The 15,218-nt window shown below is 42.6% G+C and overlaps 1 protein-coding gene across 5 annotated transcripts in view; it reads left to right on the forward strand.

Annotated features, from left to right (window-relative positions):
• The window catches only part of LONP1 (lon peptidase 1, mitochondrial), a 571,467-nt gene that overhangs the window by 196,685 nt on the left and 359,564 nt on the right, over positions 1–15,218 (forward strand). For all 5 annotated transcript variants that reach the window (XM_073586323.1, XM_073586320.1, XM_073586321.1 and 2 more), the window contains 2 exons: positions 4,029–4,249; positions 10,740–10,878. In XM_073586323.1, the coding sequence (XP_073442424.1) occupies positions 4,029–4,249; positions 10,740–10,878 (360 nt within the window). The remainder of the gene's footprint in view (positions 1–4,028; positions 4,250–10,739; positions 10,879–15,218) is intronic.

A 15,218-nucleotide genomic window follows, 5' to 3' on the forward strand; every position in this document is an offset into this window, starting at 1 on the left:
CATATTTCACATTATTAGTTGAGCCTTAATTTTACCCCACTCTTGTTCTCATACCTTTTCTGACTTGGAAGGCTCTTCCAGCTTTGTCTCTTCCCTGTGGTATGGCAACTTACCTCTACTGCAATCCAGACAGCTGTAGCAAAAAATGTAGTCTCTGGCTTCTTTCCAGACATGAAGTAATCATTTCTAGTTCCACTGGCTAGAGGTGAATATGGAGTTGGCCCTTTCATACCTTGGTGCCTCTAGTCCCATCAATGCCATTTATGACACTTCTCTCAGCCTATCTTTTATTTTGTTTCTTCTAAGCATCTATATAAGATTCTTGCTCTCCAATGAGCAGCTCTTGCCTTCAAAATTCTTAATTTGTGCATCACATAAACTCCCTTTTCAGAGAGTAGTAGCTGATTTTGCTTGCAGTACTTGAGTGGAAGCAAAGTCGCTCTACTCCTTTTTCTGTCTAATGTAGCCTTTGTGATTCTTCTGTGTGAAACTGAAGAAGTTAATCTTGGTCATTGAACTCTATGACTGTTTATTTTCCTTGCATAGAATACAACAATAATGTTATTGTTGTCAGTCTGATGCAGTTTAGTCCCAGACATCCCTCCAAAAATCAGCCACTCCAAGCCAGGACATGTTTCATTCAGACACTGCCAAACTAGAATGGTAACATCACTGTCATAGAATCATAGAATCGTAAAGTTGGAAGGGACCTCCTGGGCCATCTGGTCCAACCCCCTGCTCAAAGCAGGATTCGCTAAATCATCCCAGTCATATAACACAAAGTCTCCCATTCCATAACAGGCCTTTTGAGCGTGCTTTTCCCTTCCTCACCTACAAAGGTTTACATTGAGCCCAGCTTTGCTCTTACACGAGCTGATGGGCATCCAAATCTAAATCAGTGAGTCCAGATACCAAATGATCCATGTATTTGAAAACCTTATCAGAACATGTACTTAATGTCCTCCAACCAGGAAATGTTTTCTTTCACCACCCTAAGCAGTCTCAAAAGGTTTGTATGAAAAATCCAGACAAATAGTTTGTAGGTACCCATTATCAAGATGGATAATCTCCTAATGGTCCAAGTGCCCTGACAATGGTTCCTTCAGTCTTGTTTGGCCAAGATGACTTGCTTATTCATGTATCCTCCATCAATCTTTTGCCATTTTGTCTTTGAGTAGATAGGCTAATAGGTTAAAGGTTGCAGGATTTCTATTCCAAACTTTTGTAGTATACTAGTATAGATGGACTGTTTGCCTCATACTGGAATTAATGCATTATAACAAATATCTCCTTGTCCATCACATCTGCGTGGTGTTCCCAAGATTGCTGATCATCTCTTTGAAACAAGTGGAGTTCATCTCTTCAAGGGGCTTAATGGGTTATATATCAGCAGGTTTTTGCAATATAATCTGAGAACAGCTTGAGGTAGTGGTTAAAATACAGATTTCAAGGATCTGTCATTTGTCCATGCAGCCAATGGAACCTTGGTAACTTGATGAAATTCAGATTCAGGGTCCTGATACATGCAAATATTTACAATTTAGCACCATCAAGCATGATTTGTGGAGGTGGGTATCTCTGCTAACAAGGCATATAATTTCAACTGTAGTAAATGCAAGGAAACTATCCTCATTTGGACCTAGAATATCATGCTTCTTATTTGCCCATCCTGCTGAGCAAGGAGGAGTCGACTCTAAACCTCTGTTCAAAAACCCTGTATCTCTCTGGAACCTGAATGTGGACCTCAACACAATCCTCTCCATTTGAACAATACAGATCTCTCTCTGCTAAGTTGGAAGGCTAATTTCCCTGTGAGAATTCCCTCCATCCTGAAGCTCTCCAAACTAGCAGTCTTCTCAAATCACTTTTTTACAGACTCACTTCATGACAAAGATGGTTACCTCTGTTTTCCTTTCCTTCTTTGTTCTTCTTTCCTTCTCATCTTGTTGAAAGCTTGATCTACAATCTTGATATTACCTGGTCTTCGGGAATCAGTCTTTCCTTTTTGCTCTGCCACCCAAATGCCTTTACATTGTTCCAGAGGATCTGCTGCTTCCAAGGGTATGATTGCCCATGGATTCATTTGGCTTTTTGTTCTGGTGTGCTGTGTTAAGAGCAGGGAAGCTCCCTTTTTTGTCACAGCCTGGGTTGTGTAACATTTTGCTTCTAATATCAAGGTGCGCAAGGCTTCAACCTGGATTTCTCTTTCCACCTTCACTAAGTTTTAAAGGGCTTGCAATATTACATTCTCTGATTCTTTTGGTTGCAGACAAGTTGTTTAGTTGGCCTTACTGACTCTACTAGTTTGTAACTAATAAGTCATGTCAGACTAACTTAATTTCCTTCTATGACGGTATCACTGATTGGGTGGATCAAGGAAATGCTGTAGATATAGTATATCTTGACTTCAGCAAAGCATTTGACAAAGTCTCTCATACAATCCTTATTGAAAAAATGATTAAGTATGGAATGGACAAGGCAACTGTTAGGTGGATTCATAACTGGCTTAGTGATCGGACCCAAAGAGTGGTCGTAAATGGCTGCACATCCAGTTGGAAGAATGTCTCAAGTGGGGTTCCACAGGGCTCTGTCCTGGGCCCTGTATTGTTCAACATCTTTATCAACGATTTAGATGAAGGAATTGAGGGTAAACTGATTAAATTTGCTGATGACACAAAGCTAGGAGGGATAGCTAATACTAGAGAAGAGAGAGAGAGGATTCAAAAAGATTTAAATAAACTGGAGAAGTGGGCAGCAACTAACAGAATGGTTTTTAACAGGGAGAAATGCAAAGTACTACATCTGGGCAATAAAAATGAAAAAAGCATATATAGAATGGGAGGAATAGGGCTAAGTGACAGCACATGTGAAAAAGACTTGGGTATACTAATAGATCACAGACTGAATATGAGTCAACAGTGTGATGCAGCAGCAAAAAAGGCAAATGCAATTCTAGGATGTATTAACAGAAGCATACAGTCTAGATCACGTGAAGTCATTATTTCCCTCTACTCCTCTTTGGTCAGACCTCATCTGGAATATTGTGTCCAGTTTTGGGCACCACATTTTAAAAAAGACATCAACAAACTGGAGCAAGTTCAGAAAAGAGCGACCAGAATGGTGACCGGTCTGCAAACCCTGTCTTATGAGGAAAGGTTGCAGGATTTGGGAATGTTTAGTTTGCAAAAGAGAAGACTGAGAGGAGACTTAATAGCTGTCTACAAATATCTAAAGGGCTGTCACATTGTAGAAGGATCAACTTTATTCTCATTTGCACAAGGAAAGACTAGAAGCAATGGGATGAAACTGAATGGGAGGAGACACAGATTAGATATTAAAAAAAACTTTTTGACAGTTAGAGTGATCAATGAGTGGAACAGGCTGCCACGAGAAGTGGTGAGTTCTCCTTCAATGGAAGTCTTCAAACAGAGGCTGGACAGACATCTGACTGGGATGATTTAGCGAATCCTGCTTTGAGCAGGGGGTTGGACCAGATGGCCCAGGAGGTCCCTTCCAACTCTACGATTCTATGATTCTATGATTCTATGATACTGCAGTTCATTTCACTGGGGACTGTACGAACCTGCCTGTGTCTTTATGTGACGTGAATGGAAAAAACTAATTATCTTTTTTTAAGTCCTCATCATAAAGTCATTTTTTTTCGTTAAGTTCAGCTTACTTATTTTTTTTCCAGCCTTTTAATGGTAGCAGCCTATACCAAAAGATCGTATATATTCCCACACCCCCCTCTTCCCCTTATGAACTGAACAAGGAAACCAATTTATGGTAAGTATTCAAAAATATTGCTTTGGTTTTTTTCAGGAGGAAGATGGGGGACAAACAGGAAAAACAGCAATTCTAGCATTGGTTCTGTTTATTTTTACATTGCAGATTAAAACCCTACATGCCACATACTTATGTTGTCATGCTATCTGTAATGTGAAAATGGGCATTAAGTGTATGTTTGACATATGTACTCTGTAAGAAAATCAGGTATTAGTTTTAAATATTGTTCTGATGTTTTGCAGGTCGAAGAAAAGATTAAACAAACACACAGAAAGTATTTGTTGCAAGAACAACTAAAAATCATAAAGAAAGAGCTTGGCCTGGAGAAAGAAGATAAAGATGCCATTGAAGAAAAGTTTCGGGAGAGGTTAAATGATCTTACAGTCCCAAATCATGTCATGGAAGTCATTGATGAAGAGCTTGGTAAACTGGGATTACTTGACAACCATTCGTCTGAATTCAAGTAAGAGACTTAAGTTACGTTTTAATTTACTGTTGGCTTTTTGTTATTTTAACCCCTTCACCCCCAAGGGTGGTTTGCACGTTCATGACCGGGCCAATTTTTACAATTCTGACGACTGTACATTTATGAGGTCATAACTCTGGAACGCTTCCATGGATCCCGGTGATTCTGACATTGTTTTCTCGTGACATATTGTACTTCATGTTAGTGGTAAAATTTCATTGATATAACTTGCGTTTATTTGTGAGAAAAACGGAAATTTGGCGAAAATTTTGAAAATTTCGCAATTTTTCAACTTTGAATTTTTATGCCCTTAAATCACAGAGATACGGCACACAAAAAACTTGATAACTAACATTTCCCACATGTTTACTTTAAATCAGCACAATTTTGGAACCAAAATTTTTTTTTCTTAGGAAGTTATAAGGGTTAAAAGTTGACCAGCGATTTCTCATTTTTACAACACCATTTTATTTTTAGGACCACATCACATTTGAAGCCACTTTGAGGGGTCTATATGATAGAAAATACCCAAAAGTGACACCATTCTAAAAACTGCACCCCTTAAGGTGCTCAAAACCACATTCAAGAAGTTTATTAACCCTTTAGGTGCGTCACAGGAATTTTTTTGAACATTTTTTTTTTTAAATAAACAACTAACTTTTTTTCATAAAAAAAATACTTCAGGTTCAATTTTTTTTATTTTACCAAGGGTAACAGGAGAAATTGGACTGCAAAAGTTATTGTGCAATTTGTCCTGAGTATGCTGATACCTGGTATGTGGGGGGGAACGACTGTTTCGGCGCATGGCAGAGCTCAGAATGGAAGGAGCGCCGTTTGACTTTTTCAATGCAAAATTGGCTGGAATTCAGATTGGACACCATGTCACGTTTGGAGAGTCCCTCATGTACCGAATCAGTGGAAACCCCCTACAAGTGACCCCATTTTGGAAACTAGACCCCCCAAGGAACTTATCTAGATATGTGGTGAGAACTTTGAACCCACAAGGGCTTTACAGAAGATTATAACGTACAGCGGTACAATTAAAAAATCATATTTTTTCCACAAAAATGATCTTTTCACCCCAATTTTTATTTTCCCAAGGGTAACAGGACCCTAAAAGTTATTGTGCAATTTGTCCTGAGTACGCTGATACCCCACATGTGGGGGTAAACCACTATTTGGGCGCATGGCAGAGCTCGGAAGGGAAGCAGCGCCATTTGACGTTTTTGGCTGGAATTGAGATCGGACACCATGTCGCGTTTGGAAAACTCCTAATGTACCAAAACAGTGGAAACCCCCCACAAATGACACCATTTTGGAAACTAGACCCCCTAAGGAACTTATCTAGATGTGTGGTGAGCACTTTGAACCCCCCAGTGCTTCACAGAAGTTTATAACGCCCGGGCGTGAAAATAAAAAATTTGTATTTTTTCCACAAACATGATCTTTTAGTCACCATTTTTTTATTTTCCCAAGGGTACCAGGAGAAATTGGACCCCAAAAGTTGTTGTCCAATTTGTCCTGAGTATGCTGATACCCCATATGTGGGAGAAAACTACTGTATGGGCACACGTCGGGGCTCGGAAGGGAAGTAGTGACGTTTTGGAATGCAGACTTTGATGGAATGGTCTGCGGGTGTCATGTTGCCTTTGGAGAGCCCCTAATGTAACTAAACAGTGGAAACCCCCCACATATGACCCCATTTTGAAAACTAGACCCCCTAAGGAACTTATCTAGATGTGAGGGGAGCACTTTGAACCCCCAAGGGCTTCACAGAAGTTTATAATGCCCGGGCATGAAAATAAAAAAATCGTATTTTTTCCACAAACATGATCACTTAGTCCCCAATTTTTTTATTTTCCCAAGGGTAACAGGAGAAATTGAACCCCAAAAGTTGTTGTCCAATTTGTCCTGAGTACGCTGACACCCTATATGTGGGAGAAAACTACTGTATGGACACACATCAGGGCTCGGAAGGGAAGTAGTGAAGTTTTGGAATGCAGACTTTGATGGAATGGTCTGCGGGTGTCATGTTGCCTTTGGAGAGCCCCTAATGTACCTAAACAGTGGAAACCCCCACAAATGACCCCATTTTGGAAACGAGACCCCCTAAGGAACTTATCTAGATGTGTGGTGAACACTTTGAACCCCCAAGTGCTTCACAGAAGTTTATAATGCCCGGGCATGAAAATAAAAAAATCGTATTTTTTCCACAAACATGATCAATTAGTCCCCAATTTTTTCATTTTCCCAAGGGTAACAGGAGAAATTGGACCCCAAAAATTGTTTTGCAATTTGTCCTGAGTAGGCTGATACCCTACATGTGGGGGTAAAACACTGTTTGAGCGCATGGCAGAGCTTGGAAGGGAAGGAGCACCATTTGACTTTTTCAACTCAGAATTGGCTGGAATTGAGATCAGACGCCATGTTGCATTTGTAGAGCCCCTGATGTGCCCAAACAGTGGAAACCCCGAATTCTAACTCCAACCCGAACCCCAACACACCCCTAACCCTAATCTCAGCCCTAACCCTAACCATAGCCCTAACCATAGCCCTAACCCTAGCCCTAACCCTAATGGAAAAATGGAAATAAATACATTTTTTTAATTTTATTATTTTTCCCTAACTAAGGGGGTGATAACGGGGGGTTTGATTTACTATTTATGGCGGTTTTTATGTTTGGCAGCTGTCGCACACTAAAAGACGCTTTTTATTGTAAAAATAGTTTTTGCATCACCACATATTGAGAGCTATAATTTTTCCGTATTTTGACACACCGAGTCATGTGAGGTCTTATTTTTTGCGGGACGAGTTGACGTTTTTATTGGTACCATTTTCGGGCACGTGACATTTTTTGATCACTTTTTATTCCGATTTTTGTGACGCAGAATGAACAAAAACCAGCGTTTCATGAATTTCTTTTGGGGGGGTGCGTTTACACCGTTCCGCGTGCGGTAAAATTGTTAAAGCGGTTTTATTCTTCGGGTCAGTACGGTTACAGCGATACCTCATTTAGATCAGCGATCTGTCACAGGCAGTGCAGAAGGCTTCCTCATGCCTGCGCTTTGCAGGCACTGAGGAAGCCAGCTTCCTGCAGGCCCCTGAAGGCCCCCGTCGCCATCTTGGATTCAGGGGCCTGCAGGAAAGGAGCCCCCCCGCAGCAGCGCTGCACATTGTGCTGCCGTGGGGGGCTCAGGGAAGCACGGAGGGAGCCCCCTCCCTGCCGATGCTTCCCTTTAACCCCCGGTACACCGCGATCGTCTACTGCGATCAGCGGCGCCCACGTGGTGAGCGCCGCTGATCGCGGCCGGGTGTCAGCTGATTATCACAGCTGACACCCTGACACATTGTGCCGGATGTCAGCTGTGATAATCAGCTGACACCCGGCCGCGATCAGCGGCGCTCACCACGTGGGCGCCGCTGATCGCAGTAGACATACTATCCCGTCCATGGGCATAGGGGCCCATGTCCCATGGATGGGATAGTACGTCGGATGGCAGGAAGGGGTTAACAATAATTTTAGATGTAAATACTTATGTCACCCCAAAACAATGAGAAAAGTTTTCAAGGAGTGATACCTTTATTGGCTAACCAGAGAAATTATATTTGCAAGCTTTCAAGGCTCAGAAGGCCCCTTCATCAGGCATATAGTGAGAAGACATGGCAACATTTATATAGGAATTATACAAGGACATGAGTGATGCTTGAAAGATAGGCCAAGGAAATCAAATTAAGGTTTTTGTATACAGTCATGGCCAAAAGTTTAGAGAATGACACAAATATTATATTTTCACATGATCTGCTGCCCTCTGGTTTTTATGTGTGTTTGTCACATTTTTTTATCACATACAGAAATATAATTGCAATCATATTATGAGTAGCAAAAGGTTATATTGACAGAATGAGTTAATGCAGCAAGTTAATATTTGCAGTGTTGAACCTTCTTCTTCAGGACCTCAGCAATTCTCCCTGGCATGCTCTCAATCAACTTCTGGATCAAATCCTGACTGATAGCAGTCCATTCTTGCAAAATCAATGCTTTTATTTTGTCTGAATTTGAAGGTTTTTGTTTGTCCACCCGTCTCTTGATGATTGACCACAAGTTCTCAATGGGATTAAGATCTGGGGAGCTTCCAGGCCATGGTCCCAAAATCTCTGTTTTGTTCCCTGAGCCATTTAGTTATCACCTTTGCTTTATGGCAAGGTGCTCCATCATGTTGAAAAAGGCATTGTTGATCGCCAAACTGCTCTTGGACGGTTGGGAGAAGTTGCTCTTGGAGGACATTCTGGTACCATTTTTTATTCATGGCTGTGTTTTTAGGCAAGACTGAGAGAGAGCCCATTCCCTTGGCTGAGAAGCAACCCCACACATGAATGGTTTCAGGATGCTTGACAGTTGGCGTGAGAAAAGACTGGTGGTAGTGCTCACCTGGTCTTCTCCGAATAAGCGGTTTTCCAGATGTCCCAAACAATCGAAAAGGGGATTCATCAGAGAAAATGACTTTACCCCAGTCCTCAGCAGTCCACTCCCTGTACCTCTTGCAGAATATCAGTCTGTCCATGATGTTTTTTCTGGAGAGAAGTGGCTTCTTTGCTGCCCTCCTTGAGACCAGGCCTTGCTCCAAGAGTCTCCGCCTCACAGTGCGTGCAGATGCACTCACACCTGCCAGCTGCCATTCCTGAGCAAGCTCTGCACTGCTGGTAGCCCGATCCTGCAGCTGAAACACTTTTAAGAGACGGTCCTGGCGCTTGCTGGTCTTTCTTGGGCGCCCTGGAGCCTTTTTGGCAACAAGGGAACCTCTGTCCTTGAAGTTCTTGATGATGCGATAGATTGTTGACTGAGGTGCAATCTTTCTAGCTGCGATACTCTTCCCTGTTAGGCCATTTTTGTGCAGTGCAATGATGACTGCACGTGTTTCTTTAGAGATAACCATGGTTAACAGAGAGAAACAATGAAGCCAAGCACCAGCCTCCTTTTAAAGTGTCCAGTGGTGTCATTCTTACTTAATCATGACAGATTGATCTCCAGCCCTGTCCTCATCAACACCCACACCTGTGTTAATGGAGCAATCACTGAAACGATGTTAGCTGGTCCTTTTAAGGCAGGGCTGCAATGATGTTGAAATGTGTTTTGGGGGATAAAGTTAATTTTCTAGGCAAATATTGACTTTGCAAGTAATTGCTGTTAAGCTGATCACTCTTTATAACATTCTGGAGTATATGCAAATTGCCATTAGAAAAAATGAAGCAGTAGACTTTGTAAAAATTAATATTTGTGTTATTCTCAACTTTTGGCCATGACTGTACATGTAGATGAGGTGGAAGTGATCTATTAGACATCTGAAGATCTTCTTGTAGAGGTGTGAACTGGAAGTGTTCTATCAGACATCAGGAGACCTTCTTGTGGAGGTGTGAACTGTGTCCATGTAATGAGTCATGAATTCAGGTGTCAAATTGAGTCCTATTGTTAGAGATTGAAACGTATGTATAAATTTGAACTCCCATATTTTTTTTTCTCTGTTACTATTGAAATGACCTTTCAAAATTAAGACTTTTAGATCTGCCATACTGTGTCCAGGTCTAGAGAAGTGTATTCCTACAGGTATGTCCAGCTCATTTTTTATCGTATGTCTATGCAGATTCATCCTTGTTTGAAGTTTTGGTTTAGTTTCTCCTATGTATGTCCCTGTACTGCACCTTGTACATTGTATCATGTACACGACATTGGAGGATGCATATGGAAAAATAGTCCATGATCTTTTAGTCCTGATTTGTGTTGGGTATGTGGACTTTATCTGTTGGTGATATGTGGGTGCAGGTCTTGCATTTCTTACTGTTACAGTGGATGCGCCTGTTTCTGATGGTGATGTGAGGGCACTTCTGACAAGAATATTCCTTAGGTTGAGAGGCTGTTTGTAGGAGAGCAGTGGCAGTTCTGGGAATATTGCTTTCAGTCTGTGGTCTCCGTGGAATATGGGTTGGAGGTCAGCGCCAATTTTCCTTAAAATGTTCATGTGAGGGTTGTACGTGACCACAAGCGGCACCCTATTGTTATGGTCCTCCTTGGGATCCTTGTAGCTCTGTGGATCTGTTGATCAATTACAAGTGGATGATATCCTTGTTGTAGGAATGTTTTCCTAAGTGATAGTAGGTGTAGTTTTCTATCCTCATTGTCTGAACAGATCCGAATGTACCTTAGAGCTTGACTGTAGATTATTGATTTTTTTTTTTGTGTGTCTCGGATGAAAGCTGTTCCATCTCAGGTATGTCGGACGTCCTTTGGGTTTATGGTAAATAGTCGTTTGTACAATAATTTTACAAATTTTATTTAAAAAGAATGCAGAATGCTTCTATATAGAGAAGTGTAGTGAATGCACTGTTAACCTCTCTGAGAGGCTGAATTCAGGCATATGACTTTGTTTGAACTATGTATTCACAAAATTTGAGGAAAACTGTTCCTTTTTTTTCAAATATTTATTTTTTGCAGTGTAACAAGAAATTACTTGGATTGGTTAACATCTATTCCATGGGGAAAGTGCAGCCATGAAAATTTGGACCTGAGGAGAGCTGAGGAAGTATTGGAAGAAGATCACTATGGGATGGAAGATGTCAAGAACAGAATTCTTGTAAGTATTTATTGAAATGTAGAGGTCTTCAAATATTTTATCCACTTGTCTGCCTGGTGTGGATGAATGAAACTGTCTGTGTTAAACAGTTGGCATCCTCTTGTAACAACAGCAATAAAGTTAAAGGGGTTGTCCAAAACGGATGTTATTGAGCAAGTCCAAGAAAAATTAGTTTGAAAATGGCGCCCGCCACGCCTGCACAGTACAGTGTGTACCTATAGCTGCTACTTATTTTGTACTTGCTCAGTAACATCAACAACTGTTGTTACTAGGACACTAAACATGCAATTATGCTGCAGAGGTGCCACAGCCAGCCCCTGTCTGCAGAAGATTTTTTTTGTCCTGTAGTTATTTACTCTCCATGGGGAATATGTCGGGACTCAAAGTCACAGAGCCTATCTTTAGAGGGGCATCAGGCGGCATTAATCTGCTTAAAGGGCCATTATTAACCAGTGGGTCTCCTATGTTGTTATTGCCTATGCAATGAGTGGCTGGGCTGCCAAGAAATACAATGCACCCCAATACCCCTTTCACGAGAGATACAGGAGGGCCTCCTGAAAAAATGTTGCATTGTATGGAAGGTCTGCAGTCTTCAGTTGGTCCTGCCATACAGTTTCCTTATGAATTGAATGCAAGGGACGCCTTTACCCAAATTTGCACGCACCCTATTCCCCCGTTGGACGACACATGGAGGGCCTCCTAAAACAAAATGTCCCATTACAAATGAGAGGGTCTCCTAGACTCGTAATGCCCATACACGAAGTGCATGGCCTGACAAACATTTCCCCATGGGGGGGAACATTTTTTTAAAAATATACTATGGGCATCAGAGACACGCTTGCCAAAAATTGGACTGGCTGTAGCAGCACAGTAGATGTTAACCCTAGTGATCTACTGGCGGAGAATGAGGAGACAACGATGAAGGCCTCATTAAAACGTAGGCCCAATATTAAGGAGCGGGACTCCTAGACTTTTAACGCCCATACACGCAGTGTATGGGCTGACAAACATTTCCCCATGGGGGTGTACATTTTTATAAACGTATAATATAGGCATCATAGACACCATTGCCAAAAATTGGACTACCTGTAGCAGCCAGAACAAGTTAACCCTGGTCATCTAGTGGCGGAGAAGGAGGAGACCTAATCATAAAACATACTGAAATCAAACAAAAAAATTAAAAATATGAATCCACCTGTGAAAGAAAATAACAAAAAGGAGGGGCGAACACAAAGCCAGAATGTGTTCAACGAGAGATGTTTGTCCCTAGCAACAACTCAGACAGGGATGTGCATTAAAATATAATATAATAGGATTTCACTATTTTTATATTGGAGAGGTATACATACACTGAATATAATTGAATACCAGAAAACCACGAGGATTAACCCCTTCACGACCTATGACGCCTACGTAGGCGTCATGAAAAGCAGTGCCCAAACGACCTATGACGCCTACGTAGGCGTCATGCTATAAATAGCCCCCCTGCGGGTCGGGTGACCGGGGTCACTGAAAGGTCACCCGACCCGCACACAAAGGACCCTTCAGAGTTAACACCTGGGGGTGTGGCTTAGCCCCCACGTGCCTACGATCGCTCTGATTGGCTGTTAAAAGTGAAACTGCCAATCAGAGCGATTGTTATATTTCACCAATGAAAATTGGTGAAATATTACAATCCAGCCATGGCCGATGCTGAAATAGCATCGGACATGGCTGGACACCGAGACCCGACCCCCCCCACACCGACTGACGGCACCGATCGGCTGCCGCCACCTTCTGACGGCACCGATCGGCAGCCGCCGTCATGATCTGCCCCCCCGCCTTCTCTCCGCCCCCCCAGCCCTCCGATCATCCCCTCTCACCCTCCGATCACCCCCTCACCCTCCTTTGTGCCTCCGATCTCCCGCTATCCGTCCCGGTGTCCTGCCGTCCAGCGTCATGGGCGCCGCCATCTTGCAAGATGGCGGGCGCATGCGCAGTGCGCCGAATCGAATCTGCAACGCTGCAGATTCATTTATTTTGATCACTATGATAAACTTTCATAGTGATCAAAATAAATAAAAAGTAAATCACCGCCCCCTTTATCACCCCCATAGGTAGGGACAAATAATAAAATATATTTTTTTTTTTTTTCCATTAGGGTTAGGTCCAGGGCTAGGGTTAGGGCTAGGGTTAGGGTTAGGGTTAGGGTTGGACTAAGGGTTAGGGTTGGACTAGGGGTTAGGGTTGGACTAGGGGTTAGGGTTGGACTAGGGGTTAGGGTTGGACTAGGGGTTAGGGTTGGACTAAGGGTTAGGGTTGGACTAAGGGTTAGGGTTGGACTAAGGGTTAGGGTTGGACTAAGGGTTAGGGTTGGACTAAGGGTTAGGGTTGGACTAAGGGTTAGGGTTGGACTAAGGGTTAGGGTTGGACTAAGGGTTAGGGTTGGACTAAGGGTTAGGGTTGGACTAAGGGTTAGGGTTGGACTAAGGGTTAGGGTTGGACTAAGGGTTAGGGTTGGACTAAGGGTTAGGGTTGAATTTAGGGTTGGGGTTGGGATTACGGTTAGGCTTGTGGTTAGGGTTAGAGTTGGGATTTCGTTAGGGGTGTGTTGGGATTAGGGTTGTGGTTAGGGTTATGATTAGGGTTGGGATTAGGGTTAGGGGTGTGTTGGCGTTAGGGTTGGAGATAGAATTGAGGGGTTTCCACTGTTTAGGCACATCAGGGGCTATCCAAACGCGACATGGAGCCACCATTTATTCCAGCCAATTTTGCGTTCAAAAAGTCAAACGGTGCTCCCTCCATTTTGAGCCCCGACGTGTGCCCAAACAGTGGTGTACCCCCACTTATGGGGTATCAGGGTACTCAGGAAAAATTGCACAACAACTTTAGGGGTCTAATTTCTCCTGTTACCCTTGGGAAAATAAAAAAATGGGGGATAAAATAATTATTTTTGTGGAAAAAAAAGATTTTTTATTTTCACGGTTCTGCGTTATAAACTTCTGTGAAGCACTTGGGGGTTCAACGTGCTCACCACACATCTAGATAAGTTCCTTGGGGGGTCTAGTTTCCAAAATGGGGTCACTTGTGGGGGGTTTCCACTGTTTAGGTACATCAGGGGCTCTGCAAACGTAACATGACGCCCACAGACCATTCCATTAAGTCGGCATTTCAAAACGTCACTACTTCCATTCCGAGCCCCAACGTGTCCCCGAACAGTGGTCCCCCCCCATATATGGGGTACCAGCGTACTCAGGACAAACTGGACAACAACTTTTGGGGTCCAATTTATCCTGTTACCCTTGGGAAAATAAAAAATAGTGGGCTAAAAATCACTTTTTGAGGAAAAAAAAATATTTTTTTATTTTCACAGCTCTGCGTTATAAACTTCTGTGAAGCACTTGGGGGTTCAACGTGCTCACCACACATCTAGATAAGTTCCTTGGGGGGTCTAGTTTCCAAAATGGGGTCACTTGTGGGGGGTTTCCACTGTTTAGGTACATCAGGGGCTCTGCAAACGTAACATGACGCCCACAGACCATTCCATCAAGTCTTCATTTCAAAGCATCACTACTTCCCTTCCGAGCCCCAACGTGTGCCCAAACAGTGGTCCCCCCCACTTATGGGGTACCAGCGTACTCAGGACACACTGGACAACAACTTTTGGGGTCCAATTTATCCTGTTACCCTTGTGAAAATAAAAAATAGTGGACTAAAAATAATTTTTTGAGGAAAAAAAAATATTTTTTTATTTTCACGGCTCTGCGTTATAAACTTCTGTGAAGCACTTGGGGGTTCAACGTGCTCACCACACATCTATATTAGTTTCTTGGGTGATCTAGTTTCCAAAATGGGGTCATTTGTGGGGGGTTTCCACTGTTTAGGTACATCAGGGGCTCTGCAAACATAACATGACGCCCACAGACCATTCCATCAAGTCGGCATTTCAAAACGTCACTACTTCCCTTCTGAGCCCCAACGTGTGCCCAAACAGTGGTCCCCCCCACATATGTGGTACCAGCATACTCAGGACAAGCTGGACAACAACTTTTGGGGTCCAATTTATCCTGTTACCTTTGTGAAAATAAAAAATAGCAGGCTAAAAATTTATTTTTTGAGGGGAAAAAAATATTTTTATTTTAACGGCTCTGCGTTATAAACTTCTGTGTAGCACCTGGGGGTTCAAAGTGCTCACTATGCATCTAGATAAGTTCCTTAGGGGGTCTAGTTTCCAAAATGGGGTCATTTGTGGGGGAGCTCCAAAGTTTACGCACACAGGGGCTCTGCAAACACAACATGGTGTCCGCTAACGATTGGAGCTAATTTTCCATTCAAAAAGTCAAATGACGCTCCTTCCCTTC

The sequence above is a fragment of the Dendrobates tinctorius genome, unplaced genomic scaffold (assembly GCF_039654945.1).
Source record: "Dendrobates tinctorius isolate UK_male_01 unplaced genomic scaffold, ASM3965494v1 ptg000092l, whole genome shotgun sequence".
NCBI lineage: Eukaryota > Metazoa > Chordata > Amphibia > Anura > Dendrobatidae > Dendrobates > Dendrobates tinctorius.